Raw genomic sequence first — 20,780 nt, 5'->3', positions numbered from 1 at the left:
ATGTTAGGATGGTCGTGGTGGTTATCTAATGCTGCTTTGGTCCTTACACAATCTCTGTTGAGAAGTAGTATTTTCTTGGAACAGGGAGAAGGCTCCCTGATCATAGCTAGAGAAGTCTGTGGAATTTCCATGGGCTATTAGCCACAAAAGCTGGCTGGCTAAAATCCTTAAAGAAGCAGCTTATACCATTGCTACCGGAATACAAATAGCTGTTATACTACAGTACTTGGAATTCCTATAGAAATATCTTCTCCATAAGCCCCTTTTCTGGTCATGTTCCAGAGTTTTTTCTTTAGTTCTATTTTTTTCCCATGAAAGCAGGATTATTATTTCTTCAGTTAATTTTCCCCAAGGTTGTAATTCTTTGTTTGTGGCATCATAATCCTTCATGCAGTAATCAATTGCAGTGTGAAAAAATGAGGAATTTGGCTTCAGAGAGGAATAATAAGCAGCAGAACCAGACAAGTTGTTAGGAACATAGAACATGTTCTACTTAACTTTCCTCTTCCCCTTATCTGAGAAAATGTGAGGAACTCTGAGTCAGATACACCTGTGAACACCTGAAACAAACGTGGACAGCTCTGTTGTAAAGGAAGAAAACACTGCTTGATATCTAGTTCTGTTAAACTGTCTTAAATGTGGGCACCAGCACTGCAGGAGGTAGCTTGAGAGGTGTGGGCTGCTGCTGTGTTCGGAGTGTCCACTAAACTTGCTTGGAGTATTGTAGTTACAAAATGAAAAAATGGTCTACTTCCCATATACAGAGGGGCTAGGAGAGGTAAAAGCTAGTCATTGTGTGATATTGTTAAATTCTCAGCATATATGAGTATGAGAGAACTGTAGCTCCCACTGTTTTGCTTCTTTCTTTAATTACACAAGGAAGTCAGTGTCTTTGATTATACTGGGGAGAGTGTTTTGCCCCACAACAGAAAGGTGCCATACCATAATGCAGAATTCATGATCTTTGTTGTCTCAGCAGAGAAAGCAGACTAAAATTGAGGTGTCAGTGTCACGAACATGATTACTAATGTTGTAATGTGATGTTATATGGTTGTAGTGTTGTTTTTTTGTTATGATATGAAAAGTTGGAGAGCCTTTGAAATATTAGTTTAGTGAAAACACTTAAAGCTATATTGGCTGACATTCAAGCTTTTTTTCACATTCCATAAAAAAGGAGTAAATTAAAAATATATATTCCTTGTCTGCTTACCTTTAAAGAAATTTGGATATGAAATGTAATCTATATTAATTGGTATATCTAACTACAAAGACTAAGGTCAGGTCTATACTACCACTTACTTCGGTATAACTAACATGGTGACACCTACCTAAGCGCCTATGTGGACAGTGCTATGTTGGCGGTAGAGCTCCCATCGACATAACTGTCGCCTCTCACAGAGGTAGATTCATTATGCTGACGGGAAAGCACTCTCCTGTTGGCATAGACCGTCTTCACCAGACGTGCTGCCATGGCACAGCTGCATCGGCGAAGCCACGCCAATGTAGTGCTTCTAGTGTAGACTAGCTCTTCATCACATAGTTTTTTGAACCATCTTAGATCTAAAGAATAATCAGACAGAGTATACTGCTGTGTTGATAATTTGCAGTGTAGGAGTTAGGAATCAAATTCACCAATTGAGAAGTTTTTCAAAGTTTTTAAAAGGTTGGTTCATCGATGTGATTAAAGTAACCAGCTGTTTAATAACCAGATATAGTTTGAGAAACAATATAAAACTTAAGGCATCATATAAATATAGGATAATTTCGCTCTCATTTCCCCCCACAAAGGGTACTTGCATGAGAGTACCTCTTTGTCCATGTCCATGAAGCAATCTGGAAGGAAGATTAGGCAAATGTGAGAGATCTGATCTGTAAAACATATGTTTTCATGTTCACTGTGATCTGAGGTTTTTCTTACATTTTTAAAAATATATCAATGTTGTATCTTCTGTCTTCTCTGTTTGAGTTAAAGGAAACAGCCTGTGCCTAGGAACAAAAATATATATTCTAGTATCAAAATACTCTGTATTTAAATATTGGAAATATGCTTTTAAAAGTTCCTTTTGCTCAGCTTGAAGGATTAGTAGCTGCTATCTGAGCAGTATTGGTATGCAAGATCATGGCAGTGCAGGTTGGTTCATTGGGGTGGTGAGACAGAAACAATGAAAACAAGATTATTTGCCAGTAGTGACTGGTAATAGCAATATCTTCTGTCAATCAGTCTTACTTTTTCTTTTTCTTTTTTTTTTTTGCTAATACTTTTCACTGCTTAGGAAATTTCTATAACTAGCCTTATGGCCTTGTGTTGCTACTGTTCGTGTTCCTTTCCTCATGTAAGTAGTGTGATCCTGAAAGACTAATACTAATTGTTTTAATGATAGCTTAATCATTCCCATGCAAAGTCTCTAGTAATAAATAAGGGAGGGGAATTGAAGAAAACATATTAGATATATGTAATTCTATTTGAATTATCAATTCATGTTTTTCCTTAGGCATCAGTGCATTTTCAAATACAATTTTGTAATATTAGTTTTTGAGATTTTTCCCATATGTAGTTCTCTTGGTACACATAACTCATTTCAAATGTAAGATTTGTTCCTGTCCTCATTTAAGGCAATGGCAAATCTGTGGTTGTCTTTAATATGAGTATGAGTTAATATTCTTTTTAAAAAGAAAACAGCCCAACACTCCTTAAAGGCAAATGTGTTGCTTGCCTGTTCACGTCTGTTTAGGTTCTGAAAAACATGTTTTTCCAGGCTCTGACTCAACAAGCTGAGAAATGATATATTTACATTTGTATCAGTGCAGATAATGAAAGAATAAGGCCTTGTCTACATTGTAAAGTTTTGTCAGCAAAAGCTGGGTTTGCCAACAAAATAGGGGAGGTGTACACAGTACAAAACTGTTTTTTGCGGCAAAACAAAACAGCCTCAATGAGCGGCATAAAGCTTTTTGTGGCAAAGTTAAAGTGACAGAGCAGCGGTAGACACTACTGTTCGTTTTGTTGACATAACTGACTTCCACCAGTATCCCACAATGCCTGCCCTGACCACTGTGCTCACTCTTTTGATCTCTGCTGCTTGCAGCCATGTACCTCTCCCCTTTCAAAGCTCCAGGAAGTATCTGACAGCTAAGTGTGCTGCTCCATTTAGGGAACAAAGAGCAAATCATTAATGTTAAATGCTAGAAACACAGACTAGGAGTTGGGGCAGGGAGGGACTTCTGTGCTGCTTTGCCATTCTTCAGTAGGGAGAGCTCACAGAACTGCTCAGGATGCTGCTCCCTGCAGCTGAGGAGGCTGTGGGAGAATCTGAGGGAATCGCAGAACCGCAGGCAGGCAGAGCAGGCTGCTCTGGGACAAATTGTTGTGTCTAAAGCCTCTTTCAGAATGTGGCCCTGCGAGCACGGGCTGGAGGACTCAGGAGGAGCAGGGGCAGCCAGTGGCCAGAGAGAAGCGGTGCTTTTCCCTTCAAAGCCCGCCGGAGAGAAGCGGCGCTTTGAAGGAGAAAGCGCCGCTTCTCTCTGGCTGTATGGCTGCCCCTGCTGCTCCTCAGTCCTCCGGCCCATGGAGGAAAAGGGGCAGCCGTGCAGCCAGCGGCCAGAGAGAATCTGCGCTTTTCCCTTCAAAGCCCTCCCACATCCTAACTCCCTCCCAGGGAGGGAGGCGGGCAGGTGAGCCGGAGGTTGGGGGACTGAGGAGGCGAGCGGGGGGGCAGGTGAACGGGAGGGAGAGGAAGGGGGCGCTGAGGAGGCAAGTGGGGAGGGCAGGTGAGCCGGCGGCAGGGGAGAGGTGGCTGAGGAGGCAAGCGGGTGGGGGGCAGTGGTGGGGGGGCAGTTGGGAGAGGGAAATGGCAGAATGCCCCTGACGGTCCCAAATGTTCAAGTAACTGCCCCAGGGTGGTAAAGAAAACTGGGTCATTAAGGCTTGACAGCCTCGGCGGGCGGGGGATCACTGCTAATCCCAGGACCAGACAGGCTGCTGTGTTTGGATCACGGGTTCATGTGGCTGTCATCACTGCAGGAACTGCTTCCATGGAAAAGCCACATTAGGAGGACCCTTAAATGTATATTTAGCTTCTTTCCATCTCTATCAGAAGAAGCTGGCCCCATGTGCACACACCTAGCTCTCTGGAATCAATCCTACCATACTTTGGGAACCTGTGCAGCTAGGGTGACCAGACGTCCCGATTTTATCGGGACTGTCCCGATATTTGCTTGTTTGTCCCGCATCCCGACCAATGTTAGGTCGGGACACTGGACAAACAAGCAAAGGCTCCGGAGCCCAAAGGGCTCGCGCCCTCCCCTGCCCCGACTCCGCCCCCCTCCTTCCCCCATTGGATCCTTCCCCAAATCCTCGCCCCCATCCCCGCCCCCTCACTGCCCCATTGTCTCCCTCCCCAAATCCCTGCCTCTTTCCAAGCATGCCATGCCCAGGAGACTCAGGGGAGTGCGGGGCCGGGGTGAGTGTGAGTCTGGCCTGGCCCCGAGCAGGCAGGACTCGGGTGCGGTACCTGGAGGGAGAGTAGGGGGGCGGCCCGTGGGGCTAGGTGGCGGCTGTTCTCCCCACCTGGGCAGGGGACTCGGGAGCAGCCGCTGCTGCAGCTCCCACTGCTGCGGGGGGAGGAAGTGGCCAAGCACGTGGCGCTCGGCGGCTGCGGCTTTGGTGCCCGGGCCCGAACCCCCCGAGCCCGGGCCTGCTGCGGGGCAGCGCGCACACTGCGCTCAGCCCCTGGCCAGTCGCGTCTGGGCTGGCTGCCCAGCTGGTGCAATCCCGCGGCGGAGGCATCGGCAGCCCAGTCCCATTCGTTCCCCTGCAGGACCCGAGCGGGATGCGGGGGGCTGGGGCCTGCTGCCCCCACTCCGAGGCCGCCCGCAGGATTGCACCAGCTGGGCAGCCAGCCCAGACGCGAGTGGCCAGGGGCTGGGTATGCGCAGCGTGCGCGCTGGGTCCCCGCAGCAGGCCCGGGCTCGAGCGGTTCGTGGGCGCCAGAGCCGCAGCTGCCGAGCTTGGCCAGCGCCCGCTTCCTCCCCCCGTGGCAGTGGGAGCTGCAGCAGCGGCTGCTCCCGAGTCCTGCTGCCCAGGTGGGGAGAACAGCTGCCGCCTGGCCCCGCAGGCCACCCCCTACTCTCCCTCCAGATACCGCGCCTGAGTCCTGCCTGCTCGGGGCCAGGCTGGACTCTCACTCACCCCGGCCCCGTGCTCCCCTGAGTCTCCCGGGCCTCCCTCCAGCACTTGCGGAGGGAGGAGGAATCGGGGGTGGGGTGTTTTGTTTTTTTTTTGCTCTGCCGCCATTTCTTCCCCCTCTGCCCCCGCCCCCCCGCGCCCCGATATTTGACCTGGGTGATCTGGTCACCCTATGTGCAGCTGAGTCTGTCCCCAGCAGTGCAAAGACAAAGTGAGGACAGGATCAAATCAAATGTCCATTCCCCGCGTTAGAGAAGAGAGAACTATGACGTACTGCACATAAATCTGAACCACTTCGTTAGCTGAAGAGTTGTGCTTTTAACTGGGCTCCTCTAAAATTTACAGCTCATCAGCAAATCTCACTTACAGATATTCAACAGCTTCCCTAAAAACCCAAAGGCAGGAGAGTCTAGAAATGAACAGTTCAGGGATCCAACCCCACAGCCATATCATTCTTCCCTGTTCCTCACCATCCCCCCTGCCCTGCCCCCTCCCCAAGAATCCTATCCACATCCCACCCGATCCAGGCCCCCACCTCTTCCTCTGCAGAGCCGCCCTTGCCACAGAGCCAGGACTCAGCAGAAGGGCAGTTTAAATAATTTTCAGAATCAATGTTATAAACATGACACAGGTCTTTGTGATCCCCTAGTAACACCCAGAGGCCCCCATCTGACTCAGCCAGACACCTGGTGTTTGGGGCCAAGCCATTTTGGGGGTAGGAAGCTAGAAAAATGTTCAGAAAGCGAATGATGGATATTTGTGAAATACCTTAATTGCAAAACCCCTTTTCTGAAGGTTACCAAACCTCCCAGACAAATCCTACCTGGCCTAGGAGAGCTCAGAGGATCTGATAATTTTTTGGAGAAGTTACAGGGAAGTTAAAAATGGATCTTAGTTGTAAGTTAGGATCAGTCTGAACTATGGAGTGACTACCACTGGCGCATTACATCCGGGTGAGCATCTGTATAGCAGCATTGGGCCTGATCTGGTCTGGCTCCCATCCCCTCTCCAAGGTTTGCATATGTCTGGAGGTGCTGCCTTCCACGCCTTCCTCATTCACACCTCATTCATTCAACAGGGCAATCGATTACAAAGTGGGGGGAAGATCTTATTCTACTTCTAGCAAAAAGACATTTTCTTTTACCTTAATTATACTACCTCAGGCACCCGCTATAACATATTACCAAGGTTCAATACAAAGTCATATAAAAGTTATACAAAAATGCATAATGCAGAGATTTATCTACAACTGCATTGATTGACTGCTGTGTGCAGTAATATAATGACCCCTGAGTCTTTGAATGAGGCTTTATACTTGGGGGGGTGAGCGGCGAGTCGGAGGCGAGCAGGTGGGCAAGCGGCGGGTGGGCAAAGAGGCGAGCAGTGAGCCAGCAGGGGTTCTAGGGGTGGACATGGGGGTTTCTGGCAGGGGATGGAGGAGGTGAAAGCAGGTGAGTGGTGGGTGGGGGACTGACTAGGAGGGACGCAACAAGCCAGCGGGGGGGCTAGGGGGTGAAGAGGGGTGTGATGGTGGGGCCGAGCAGGGAAGCGGTGGGTCCTATTTTACTGCTGTGATCTGGCCACCCTATGTACACCGTTTCTTTCCCCCTCGACACTACAGACTTCCACACACTGTCAGTGCCTTCCTAGTGTGCCATACACATAATTGTTTGCTTTAATTGAAAAATTCTTAATAAAGTATCACCCCACCACCATCTTCCTTTTCTGTCCACACCTGTTTCGGCGGGGGAAGGGGGGTGTTGTGTTTTGTGGAGGGGAAGGTTTCGGCGGTGCTGGGGGGGGGTCGGCTCTCAGCTGTTTTTTTTTTTTTGGAGTAATATGGCCCTTGCCGCTTTACAAGTTGTGCAGGCCTGTGCCTGTCCTTAAGTGAGGAGTTACTGTACTTGCAGCCTGTGATCAAATCACCACTTAACCTTTTCTTTGATAACCTAAATAGATTGAGCTTCTCAAGTCTCTCACTGTATGGCTTGTTTTCCTGTCCTTAAATCATTCTTGTGGTTCTTCTCCTCTAAACCCTCTACAATTTTTCAACGTCCTCCTTAAAGTATGGACACTGGAACTAGACACAATACTCCAGTAGCAGATTCATTGGTATTGTAGTTAAAGGTAATATAATCTCCTTATCCATTGTTAGCTGTTGGCCAGCACACCTCCCCTGCACCAAGCGTGGAGGTGGGCAAACTATGGCCCAGGGGCCACATCCGACCCACGGGACCGTCCTGCCTGGCCCCTGAGCTCCTGGGTCTGGCCAGGAGGCGCCGTTTCAGACATGCTGCTCTGAGCGGCATGGTAAGGGGGCCGGGGAGTTGTATAAGGGGCGGGGGGTCTTGGAGGGCAGTCAGGGGACAGGGAGCAGGGGGTGGTTGGATGGGGCAGAAGTTCGGGGGGGCAGGGGATGGGGAACGGGGGATTGGATAGGGGGCGGGGCCCCAGGCGGCCTGTCGGGGCGGGGGTGTGGATGGGGGCAGGGCAGTTGAGACAGGGAGTGGTGGGGTTAGATGGGGGTCAGGGTCCCGGGGGGGACGGACGGCGGTCGGGGACAAGGAGCGGGGGGTGTTGGATGGGGAGGGTTTAAGGGGGGCAATCGGGGTGGAAAGTGGGAGGGGTCAGATAGGGGGCGGGGGCCAGGCTGTTTGGGAGGCACAGCCTTCCCTACGCGGCCATTTATGCAGTTTTACACCCTGATGTGGCCCTCGGGCCAAAAAGTTGCCTGACCTAGCGCCTTCAGGGATCCCAAGATGTGGGGAAGGTCCTGATCCTGGTGAGGCAGAGCAGAGACCTGGGCTAGGACTGTGAGGAGCAGGAAAAGGAGGAGGATGGGCCCCTGCCTGCGGAGGAGGTGATCCTGTTGCAAAATGGCTCCTGCTTGGGGATGTCCCCCATCCTTGGCTGATGAGTGAGTGAGCAGGTATTGACAGCAGGGGGCTCCCTACACAGCCCCAGGGCCAAAGACAGCAGTGTGATCTTCTCCCCCCGCCCCTCCCAGCCAGGTGATCCTGGCTTTGTCCCACCAGGATTATGGTCTTCTCCCATCTTACTTTGTGCCTGCAGGAATTGGGTGTCACTGCCTGCAGGGAACGCATTGCAGTACCCACTGTCCCAGTGCTGCTCACTCACTCATGGTTGGGAGTGTGGGAGTCATTCTGCAACAGGGTGGCCTCCTCTGTAGCTGTTGCTTGCCCTCCTTTTAATCTTGGGGGTGGGGGGGGATGTCACTGCTCTGCTATGGTCTGCCCAAGATCTCAGCTTTTTCTGCATCTTGCACCTGCAGGGACTGGATGTCATTCAAGAATTATTGTCTGACTCCTCCCCCTGCCTTGATTTCCCCCAACTCTGAAAATTCAAGTAGATAAAAATAAAGTAAACAAAGCCCCAAAATTTCATTCAACTGAGAAAATTAAAATAAATTAAAATTGATATTATTCATTAAAATAACAAAAACAAATACTGAATTCTGCCAAGCCTAAATATAACGAGGGTCCGTAGCTTGTCTAGCAAGAATATTTTACAACTGTGTAGTTTATGGTAATTCTCAGTGGTTAAACTGTAGAACATTTGAGTTAAAAGGAGCATGATCACATTAACAATAGTGTACTTTACCTTAAAAAGTAAATGTCACAAGACCGAGACTCTCTCCTTATCACTTCAGCAAAAATGTAGAGGAACTTACAGTGTGTGTGAGTTGTACAAATAACCATGCTAAAAAAACATGCTAACCCTTCTCTTTTTCTATTTATTGTCCATTCCACAAAATTACTTATGCATTAGCAGAGTGGACATAAATTATTGTCTACTTGAGACATTCAGCAAATATTAATCCATTTATTTGTTTCATTACTTCTGTTGAACAGTGGCTGACAATAAGGTTAAACCATATTATCTGGATACTTTCCCATACCCTTTAATCTTTTTTTGTTGGGTATCCAGATAATATGCTTTTTGTTTGAGGTGCAATTCCATGTTGCAAAATAAATTTTCTTTACTACTTTCATTTTAAACCATTTTTATGGAGGTCAGCATTGATCTAAAAACTGAACCTTCTCATCTGAACAAGTCAACAACAATACTCCCAGGTCATTTTCAAAGGTAGTTGTCTAAAGTTAAGCACCAAAACCCATAATTAGGCACCTAAATCAATAATCTGATTTTCATAGGTATGGAACCCTCCAGCTCCCATTTGACCTTAAAATAATTCCAATAAAATGTCTGCCAGTTTATGGTTTCTTGTGTAGGAAGGTTTGTGATGTTTTTTGTAATTTAAACAAAAAATTACATATAATGGGAAAATAATAAGATAAATGTATAACCAATAGGCACTGTGAAATGTTTTTTTGGAGGTGTAGTACTTAATTTTGTTTAATATGATGGCGTAGAGCACAGCTGGGAATGGTAGTCAGTTTTTATATATTATGCCATTTCTTGAGGGATCATAAATGCCTATAATAAACTAATTTGGAAAACTGATGTGTGCGTGCACTTGCAAACTTTTGAGACTTCCAGACCTTTTAGGCTTAGTATTCTGTTAAAAACAAGTCAGTCTTTCTGTGTATTTTTCCTCAAAAAGATCAGAAGAAAATTATCTGCTTGTCATGCGGATACAATTATTTTTGTCAATTTTTTATTTTGATGTAAAGAAAAATACTTGCATAATGCATATTTGTCCAACCCCATTTTGTCAGTTTCTTAATAAATTCCACTTTTTAATGTAGTCAATAAACATTTTCAATAGCTTATGTTATTCCATGCTTGCTTAAATGTGCTGAAATTTTGAGATCTTTGTATTCCCAGGCAGACTGCTGCCATAAAACTTGCCTAGTTTCGATTTTGTAATATTTCTGTAGCAAGTGCTATATGTTTACAACACTAAAAATTTCCATTTTTAAAATTAGATAAATCAGATAAATATGATTCCAGAGATGTGGAAAGATTGCAGCAAGATGATAATTGGATTGAAAATTATTTAATTTGGCGTCATGATGTTGTGGATGATACACTGAAGATGATTGATGACAGCTTTCAGTGGCGGAAAGAATACATGGTCAATGGTAAGATGTCATTTACTGCTAATTAATATGTTGATGATGTATGTCAGTTTCTCACTGAATTATACCTAGGGCCCTATATACAGTTTCATTAAGTATCAATGCAAATGGCTATATAAATTCTTCTTTGTCAAGTTGACATATCAATCACTAGTTGTGCTTTATAATTTGGTGTGGCTGTGGCTGGGTTGTGGGCAGTGGAGTTATGCAGATAATTTGGGATTTGAAAGGGTTGGGGAGTTGGCCGGACTTCAGTTCTTTGTGTGTTCTTCAGGTGCAGACCACTATGGGAATAAAAGTTCCCCTCCTCTGGTCTGAAAATTAGTCAAGAGAAAGTGATCCATAGCTGGGAAGACACATGTGCTGCAGGGGTCATAAGCTAATAAATGCTTAGCTCCTCTACTACTGAGAGGAAAGCAGAATCTTTTCAGTTTAGTAAAACTAATTAAACCTGTGACATGCGATCATTGCAGCTATTACTGTGGAGCCTATGGACACTAATCAAAATAGGGTCCCATTGTGCTTTTTGCTGTGTACACACACTCACTCACTCACTCACTCTCCCTCTCCCTCTCTCTGAGTGAGTGCCTGCCCCAAATAGCATACAGCCTAAATCAGGGGTCTCAAACTCAAATGACCACGAGGGCCACATGAGGACTAGTACATTGACCCAAGGGCCGCATTACTGACACTTCCTCCCTGCTGCCCTTGGCCCCGCCCCCACTCCACCCCTTCCATGAAGTCTCGCCTCTGCCCCCTCTCTGCCCCAGAGGTGAAGGAGGAGTGTGGCAGGAGCTCAGGGCAGGGAGTTGGGGTGTGGGGTGCAGGAGGGATGAGGGGTGCGGCAGGGGGTCAGGGCAGGGGATAGGGGTATGGCAGGGGGCTCAGGGCAGCGGGTTGGGATGCAGGAGGGGTGTGGCAGGGGGTCAGGATGCAGGGTGTGGCAAGAGGCTCAGGGCAGGGGGTTCGACTGTAGGAGGGGTTCGGGAGGCGGACTCTGGCCTGGCGCGCACCGGGGGCAGGGCAAGCTGCCTGCCTGCCATACCCCTGCGCCACTCCGGGAAGTGGCTGGAATGTAGGGGAGCAGGGCACAGAGGTGTGTGTTGCTGTTGCTTCAAGCACTGCCCCCAGCATTGGCCGGGAACGGGGAACCATGGCCAATGGGAGCTGCTGGGGGTGGTCCCTGAAGCAGCAGCAACAACACGCACTCCTGTGCCTCTCCTCCCCCAGGTTCCATCCGCCTCCCGGAGCAGCGCAGGGGCAGGGCAGGCAGGCAGGGAGCTTGCCCTGCCCCCGGTGCGTGTTGGGCCAGAGCCGCTCTAGGTAAACACTGGGGGAGGCGGGGGGCCATAAGGAGCTCGCGGGCCGCAGAAAATAACCTTGCGGGCCGCATGCGGCCCACGTGTTTGAGACCCCTGGTCTAAATGAAGAAAAGTCGTAACAAGTGGGTGTAACAGAGGGGGAATGCAGGAGGGAGGCCAACGCCAACAAAATTTGTAGTTCTTTTTTCCTCCAGCCATCTATATCTACTTTGTTTTCCTCTCTCTTCCTACATAGATGCTAACCTTTTTCTAGCTTAGTTTAAAACAAAAAAAAGGAAAAAGTATTAGTTTGCAAATAGGTTTATCCCTCTATTTTACAATTCATTTATCTCTCACATATGAAGATTATTTTGAATATGAAGTTTCTTATTGTTTTAAGATTAAATGGTATTTTGTAGTGACTTTTAAACAGCACAAATAAGGATGCCTGATATCAGTTTGCAAAAATAATCCTTCTGTTTGCTTTGCAGATTTGTCTGAATCTGCCCTCCCAAAATGGTTATTTGAAAATGGTGCTCTTTACCTGCATGGATATGATAAAGAGGGCTACAAGTTATGTAAGTTACATGCACTCTTTTTTTTCAGTTATCTATTAGTGTTATGAACGTACATATGTTCATATTGGAGACTGCTAAAATGCTGGAAGTAATTACTTATCAGGAACTACCTTTGTGGAAATAAATGAGGAAATCAAGTGAATTTTCAATGAATATCTGACAAATAGATCATGGGCAAATGGTTACATTGCATTTTTCATCATGTATTATTAAGACCTTTAGCCATGCTCGTTGAGTCCAAGAGTCTTTTACTAGAGAGGAAAAATCTTTAGTATTTATATTTTGTAGCTTGAAATTCAGCTTTCTCATTGTAGCATTCATGATCCCCAAAAGCTCATTGTTAAGGTTACATTCAGTTTTCCTTCCTAAACTTTACCTCCCATCCCAGTTTTGTAATGCAGTTTTAAAGTGTGCCATTAAAATGCAATGTTTCAATCTCTTTTGCTGCAAATATATAGCCATCTACAGGACAGCATGTTGTCATTGCAATCACCTGGTACAGCTGTAACACACCATGCTTGCACGTACTTGAACTGGTGCACAAGTTTTCACATCACTGTTTGAATTGAACTTGTTCTGAGAAAGGCTTTGGCCCTCCATTGCTGTGTTCTACCCCTGTGTAGTAACAGTACAGGCAACAAGCACTGGTATTACCGATGCAATGGTGTAATGAGTTTTCCCTGTTTAATCCTCCAGTTCTCCTGGCCATCTTTCCCGGTTACCTTTGACAGCCCAGAGAACTGTCTCTGTCATATGGCAACTCCCTTGGTTACCAGCTGCATGCAGGCCCAAGAATGCTCAAAGTACTGTAGTATCCACTCGGGTATCAGATTTGTCTACCACCTCCTGCCTCCCCTTCCCCAATCTCATTGACTGTAGCAGCACTTGAAGAGGTATGAACCATCCCTCCTCAACTTGTTTTAAAATAAAATAGGGAATGAGACGGACAGGGAGGGGGAAACAATTGTTTGTGCTTAATAATAGTACTTAAATGATCCCAGTTACCCATTGAAAAAAGTCAGATTACAAAGATGATGTGTGAGGTCCCTTTTTTTGCTCCTATTGTATGTTTGGAAACAACTTTCTATTTATTTAGATTAGGATGGCTGTATCTTTGCAGTGGAAAAAGATAGAGACTTCATTTAAATGAAAATATAGAATTTTCAAAATGTAGAATATAGCAAAAAAATGCAGTGAGACCTGATTGAAAATAGCAGATGAGCTTTTCTTGTCTCCTCTCTCCCATGTGTGTTGGGGACTTTTTGCAGGGTCAGTTTATTTCAGAAGTGTATGTGTCTCTATGTAAATGTAATTCTAAAAATCTGCTTCACCTTTCTATTCCGGCCAGAGTTACCTAATGACAACAGACAGTGAGAATGTGGGATTTTATTTCTCTGTGCCTCCCACAGAACTCCCACTTCCCCCCAAAAAGGTGTCCAGTTAGCATGCTCGGAAAGTATTTTGTAGTTAGTTAGGCTTTATTTCCCCCCAAATCAAATATAGACACTAGTTCTTACTAAGTGTTCTAAGGTGGATTGATTTAAATCATCCATTTTGTTCAGCTTCTCCATTTGTACTTCAGTTATTTTCTAAAGAAAGATGCTTCTCATTGGTTGATTATAACATATTGATTTACAATTAAATAAAGCCATTACACTAGATTTGGTGCACCTTTTTGCTGCCTAGCAGGTACCCTATAACTATGTACATTTATTTAAGCAATTTATAGCTTAATATTTTCTTATTGTACATTTTCCATATGTTACAAAATGATGCATGATATATTGTTTATTTGCTAGATAATTACCTTTTTGCTCATGATTTGTATCAAGTTGTGTTAGGATTGTAATTAGAACTTAAACAAACACAACAGTATATTCATCTTTTATTTAAATGTTTTAAGATATTATAAGTATAGGCTTTAACATATTTTGTGTTAAATTCAGATTTCATTTTAAACAGGTTTATTTTTTGAAAGAAAAACTTCCAATTTAAATTTTAAAAAAAATCATAGGTTTTTATCCACCCTGAAGGGTTCTATCCATGCCAATATGAAAATTTTAAGAACTGTTGGCAGTTTGCTTCAGAGGCGTGAGCCAAGTTTGGGAGTCCAGAAGTTCTGATTTTGATGCTTGCACTAAAATGAAAGTTAGAATAGACGGTGCCTTGCAACCTTAACAATAGTGACTGTATCCAAATCTGGTAAAATTAGTTATTAGTGTCTGCATGACTATAGACTTTATTCAGGAAACAAATCATGGTAGATGCAGGTTTTATGTAGAAGCCTTTGGGGAGAGAGAGAATGTGTGTGTGTTGTTCACTGTACTGCTAGCATTCAACTATAGTTTTTAATATATATATTTTTTTATTTTCCCTTTTGTTCTTCTATACCTTGTGTTCTGTATGAAAACACCAGCATCAAAAAGATCATTATTTTACCACTGTTTCTATAAGAACAGCTGTGAAATGGCTGAAAATATAGAAACTGTACATAGCTGTATCAAGGAGTTGGTGGATTTTGTAAGAGGTCATTTAACACTTACCACTAATATGATCTGGTATTCTGATAAGTTGTTGACATTTTTAATATACATATATGTTTTCTTTGTAGTCTGGTTCAGGGTGAAGTTTCATACAAAAGATCCTAAACTGCAGTTTGAAAAAAAGAAGTTTGTAGCCTTTTGGTTAGAGCATTATGCCAGGAGAGAGCATGGGAAGCCTTTAACAGTGGTGTTTGACATGGCTGAAACTGGACTCAGTCACATAGTAAGCATTTTAATTATGATTTCTGTTTAGACTGTATAGCTTAATCAAGCAGGTCCTGTGCCGCACATTAGATCTAAATTATACAGCAAAGGTCCTAGAATCTTGATCTCATAACTGCCCCCTTCTCCCAGGCATTCATGGCAGGTGGCTTTTACGCAGCCTGGTGGCAACTAAGGCTTTTTGTTCTGTATTTTCTCTTCCCCTTTTGAACTGACACAAAGGTTACTTCATTTACTGGGAGGAGGGAGAGTTACCACAGTCACACTTAACAGCAACTGTTTACCCTACTATACCCTGACCCACTAACTGCCACTGCATCCAAAAATGCCAAATTAATATGTTAAGTTGTTAGTATTTTTGTTTCCTGCAATGAAATGGCACCCACTTACAGCAGTTGTAAATTTGACCCATACAGCCTGCCTCTAGTTACTGACATCAGTCTGTAACTTTCAAGAGCCCCAAATTCACAAAAGTATATTTACTAAAGGAGGGGGATAAAACACACTTACTTAATGTTGAGTCTCTATTTGTAGTGTAGGAATATAAATGGCGAAGTATAGATGTTGGGTGTTCTGTAATTTGTTTATGGTCATGATCTAAAGCGTCAAGTCAATAATGTCTTTTGCATTATACTGAAACAACTATCTATTTCAAGATGAAAATCATGAATTTCATTAGAAGTTTTTTTCATTTTAAAAGGTTGTTCTCCGATAATGCATATTTCCAACTCAATTTTCAGGATTTCAGTTTGCAAAGGTACAATGACTAGCTTTAAGTTATATTTCTTCTCCTGCATCCTCTGCATATTCCCACCAATGGGGTGTGACAGCGGGGGCAGCCTAGATGTTGGAACCTTCTCGTAGCAGTATGCATTGGAGGGCTCGTGTTCCTCCTGCCCTTCCCCTCAGCATTCCTGAACGTTCCAAGGGGGCGTTTTGCTCCTTGCTGCCTCAGTTCCTTCCGAGCACAGCAGCAGACAGATGTGAATGGATACAGTTCCCTTCCACTAAAAAAGATTTAGTGCCCTTAGGGGTAGTTTTACTATTAGGTATGGTTCAGATCTATTATAAGTTTAGATTGTTAGTTTAGGATAAATTTTGTTTTAAACTTAGATCTTCTATTCCAACTACTGGTTGCATGCAGATCCAAATCTGAAAAGATCAGGTTTTAAAATGTACACATCAGTTGCAGTGGTCTTCGTGGCATCGGATTGCTTGCACTCAATGCCTAACATGCCTGGGTGAGCTTCACTCTCCTTTAAGATGTACGAACTGCAGTACCTTTACCCCATGAGCAAGAAAGAAATGTCAGAATAGGCTACAAGCAGCTCTGGCTGCAAATCCTGTCTGTTCGAACTCTTCTGAAGGGTCTGAGACTAAGAACAGGAGGCCAGTGTCAACTCTAGATACTTCTAGATCTAAGCAGAAAACAGTTCAGCACAGGACACAAAACTCCTGATTGTGTTGATACCAAAATCAGCAGATCCAACATCTAGATACATACTACCTTTAGGGGTGGTGTCCCTGTACATAAGAGCCAAACCATGTGAGCGCATCGTATCTGAATACCCTGGTTCCATTGCATGTGACAAAGCTGGAGATTCTTCACATCTCTTGGAGCAGGATCAAATCTAATAGATCCACATGTAACAAGAGTAAACGCTCTCAGGAGACTTTTTGCCCATTCCTTGCATCACATGGTTCCATCGTATCTGAAGAAGCTTTTGGAACCATTGCTGTCAGTTTATCTGGGTCCTTTGGTCATGCTTGTGATGCAAGTGCACATGGAGAAAGGAGAGAAGAGGAAGACTCTCTTGTGAGTCACCCTCTTCCTTTGCTGTCTATACAGAAGAATCTCCTGTGATAGGGATGGATATTTATCTGAAGAGGAAGCTGCCTGTGGTACAAATGGAATATCAGCAGCTAGACCCAGAATTTGATTAATTCTTCTCCTGATGAGAATATTGGTATAGCTTGCAGGTTTTCCTAAATAGAATGGTGCCTATGTTAAAGCTCTGGTCAGGTACCTTAGAGGAGACTTCTCACCAAGTCTTTGATGTTCTCAGCTCTAACTTTGAGTAAAATCTCTGTGCCAATTTTAGATGGTCTCTGGCAAACAGCAGAATCTGTCTGGTCTAATCGTGCTTCTTGTCAACTGCTCTCAAAAATGCAATTCCATATGAAAGATTATCTTGCTTCCATATTCTTCCTACTCATAATTCATTGTTAGTAGTTGCAGTGACCAACAGGTCAAGAGGTGGATGTTTGCATTCTATGGCCTCTGACAAGGAAGGCAGGAATTTGGACTTGGTGGAGAGGAAAATGATTTCTTCTTTCTTCACCCTCAGTATGAGAGTGGCAAATTACCAGGCAGTCACGTTGCGGTAACAGTACCACTTATGGGACAAAATGTTGATGTTTGCAAAGCCACTTTCTGAAGACCAGTGCAATATAGTAATTACATTAATACAGATGGATGAAGGGTAGTATAACACACAGTATCCTTTAATGTTTTTTACTTGGTCGTAAGATTGATTGCAGTAGCAATCACGTGGTTATGATCTTCCACTCTCCCGCCACAAACAAAATCTAAAATAGTGCATCTGTTTTGAAGGAGATGGACTGTTTAATAATACGAAAGATAAAAATTTGGAGAGAATTAAGGATAAGAATCTTACTGCCAAGATCAGTGTGTCTTTTTCAGTCTTTGAGGAAGAATCCCATGACCTGTGTTCAGGTCCAATTAAAAGCTTTAATTCACCGTCCTCTTAGGCTCAGAGACATCACTCATGCCATCACAAAGCTTCCTTCACCTATGTCTGCTGAATGTCAAGCCTGAAGTTTGATAGGAGGATCAAAAGCTGCAAACAAATTGATAACATACTCACCTCCCTACCCTTTGGAAAACTGGCTGTCTTAATTCCTTGATTCATACAGTTTCATCAGTTTGGACAAATGGGTTTTGAGGATAATAAAAAAGTGTTATGCCCAAGTTTATAACCTATTCTCCTTGAAAGATCTCCTCCTTTCTTCTCCCCTGCCCCTTTTTCAATATTCAGGGATTTCTCCCTCAACAGTGTGCTAAGATCAGAAATCCAGTCTCTGATTCAGGCAGGAGCAATAGAGGAGTGCCAAGGGAGTTCAGAAATCAGGGATTTTACTCAAGCTATTTCACTAATACCAAAGAAGGATGAAGGTTCATCTGATATTACACATGAGGAAGCTCAGCACTTAAGTCAGGAGGTTCTGGTTCTGTATGTTGACTGTAGCCTCATGTTATCCTTCCCTTTCAGCCCTAGCTTGGTTTGTAGCTCTCAATCTAAAGGATACATATTTCTAGACGATCAAATCACTGCAAATATCTCTACTTTACTATTGATCATGACTATTTTCAATACAAGGTCTTAACCTTTGGCCTTTCTACCACTTGTAGGGATTTTACAAAGTTCCTCTTTGTAGTAGGAGCTTGTCTTGAGACAATAGGGTATTTTTGTCTCCCCATACTTAGAGAATTGGTTTCTTAAAGCCTCATCAGAGAGCCTTGAAAGGGACATACACATTAGATTTTCCCTTTTGGAAGGATACGACTCTTGATTGACTAGGAAAGAGAAGGGTTTTGGTTTTTTTTCATATCTAAGATTCCATTCATAGGAGCAGTGCTTGACTCGCAAGCAGGCATTCCTGTCAATGGAGAGCTTTCTGAAACTACTCTCTACCGTATGGCTATTACATCGAAATCCTTCTCAAAAGATCATTTTATTTCTGCATCTGTTGGGTCTTATGCTCTTGCAACATACATCACAACTTATTCCAGACTCAGAAAGAGGCCTGTTGAGCATTGGGATGGTACAGAACTACGACATACCCCAAGATGACATTTTTCAGGAGGATTTCTATCCCCAAAGAAATTCTTTCATCTTTGTCACAATGGACCTGCCCAGAGAATGTTCTGAAAGAGGCATGTTTCAATCCCCCAACAACTTAATTGAAAATTACTTTGGAAGCTTCAAAGACTGATGAGGGGGTGCAACTTGACTATCTCCTTATTTGGGACCATTGGAGTTACCAAGAAAAGATATTACATATGAGGGCACAGTAATTGGGAACTATCTGTTTAGCTCTCAAATCATTACTACCTCACATCCAGAACAAAACAATACAAGTCGTCGTGGGCAACAAGACAGCAATATATTAACTGAAGAAGCAGGGAGGAGCTCACTTGTTTCAACTGTACAAGGAGATGATCAAGTTATGGGACTGGTGTATCCACTTCAACATCTACCCAACTGCCTTGCTCTTAACAGGCAAGGAAGTGACAAAGCTGGCCAACTCAGCAGAGATCTGATGTGGGTGCATTAATGGTCTCTAAAGGACTCAGTAATTTAGGCTTTAGTGAATGTTTTTGAGGTTTCTGGACATAAATCTCTTTTCCACAGGCATAAGAAGTGCCCTCTTTTCCACTTGAGAGAGGGGAAGGACACTTTCCCAATGTCAATGTGTTCCTTCTGAATTAGTGGATGGGCCTGTTATGTGTTTTCTCCTCTTCTACACTTTTTTTTATTTTTATACAGGGGGTTTTGCAAAAATAAGATGTGAGTGGGCCAGGATAACCTCAATTGCTCCTTCATGTGAGAGACAACAGTAATATACGCACCTTCATCAACTCTCCAAGGGAATCTACGTACTTATGCCAGTGATGTACTTCTGCAGCGGGACAGGAGGACTTATCACCCGAACCCTCTTTCACTACATCTAGCTGCATTGGCTTTAACAGATGTTGAAATATCTTGCATTTTAGACGTGCAGCAAATGTTATGAATATAAGTGGTGTAGATTTGTGAAGTGGGTAGCTGAAAAACATATAAATCCTGTACAGGCACCAATTCATTGTATCCTTGAACATTTACTACATTCAAAGTCTTTGGACCTGTAGCTACCTTCTCTGAATCACATAATTATAGATTTAAAAAATTAAAATAAAATCTTGGCACGTGACACAATTTAAAAATGTATTGACCAGTAAAGGACACGGTTCCATTACAAGATTTTTAGTTTGGTCCTGACACAGCTCATGAGCCCGCCTTTGGAACTAATAGCAGGTTGCTCTTTATTTTATTGGTCTGTTAAAACAGCTTTTATAATAGCCATTAAATCAGCAAGATGGATTAGCAAATTGTATGCCCCATGACAGACTCACCATTTACTATGTTTCATAAAGATAAAGTTGTACTTGGACCTCATCCTAGATTCCTTCCTAAAGTGGTTGTTGAGTTTCATATTAATCAATCAGTCAGTATGCTGGTTCTCTTTCTGAGACCTCATGCTCATAAAAAATAATCCAAATTACATACTTTAAATGCTATAAAAGTGCCTTAGCTTACTATCTAAATAGAACAAGAAAATTTTGACAATCTCCTAAAACTTTTTATATCTTATGTTTAAAACCATAGAGGTCAGGATATTTCTGCTCAGTTGTTATCTAGAGGCTGAGACAGTGAACAGAACGGGCATATAATCAGAAATCATCAGTTCCTCTTTCTGCTGAAGTTAGGCCATACTCAACTAGAGCGGTATCTATCTCTATAGGGACATGTTCCCATTGTTGAACTCTGTTCAGACCTTTACAAAACACTATTAATTAGATTTGACATCCGAGTCAAATGCTCCATTCGGTAGGGCACTTCTGTATTTACTTAATTAGACCCTCAAGTCCTACTGCCCAGTCAGGCATACTGCGTACTGAAATATCCCTTGAATGGCAATGTGCAGAGTACATATGAAGAAGAAATGGAGGTTGCTTACGTTTTTAACCAGAATTCTTTGGGATGGACTCTGCATATTCACACTCTGGACCCACCTTCCCTTTTCTTCAGAGTCCTAATAAGGTA

At 43.8% G+C, this 20,780-nt stretch overlaps 1 protein-coding gene across 2 annotated transcripts in view; it reads left to right on the top strand.

The window, feature by feature from the left end:
* Positions 1–20,780, top strand: part of MOSPD2 (motile sperm domain containing 2) — a 62,847-nt gene that overhangs the window by 3,634 nt on the left and 38,433 nt on the right. For both annotated transcript variants that reach the window (XM_045028309.1, XM_045028383.1), the window contains exons 3-5: positions 10,096–10,251; positions 12,041–12,127; positions 14,739–14,893. In XM_045028309.1, the coding sequence (XP_044884244.1) occupies positions 10,096–10,251; positions 12,041–12,127; positions 14,739–14,893 (398 nt within the window). The remainder of the gene's footprint in view (positions 1–10,095; positions 10,252–12,040; positions 12,128–14,738; positions 14,894–20,780) is intronic.

Source organism: Mauremys mutica, chromosome 1 (genome assembly GCF_020497125.1).
Source record: "Mauremys mutica isolate MM-2020 ecotype Southern chromosome 1, ASM2049712v1, whole genome shotgun sequence".
NCBI classification, from domain to species: domain Eukaryota; kingdom Metazoa; phylum Chordata; order Testudines; family Geoemydidae; genus Mauremys; species Mauremys mutica.
Note: the sequence above shows the minus strand (reverse complement) of the source record. Positions and strands in the feature narration are given on the sequence as shown.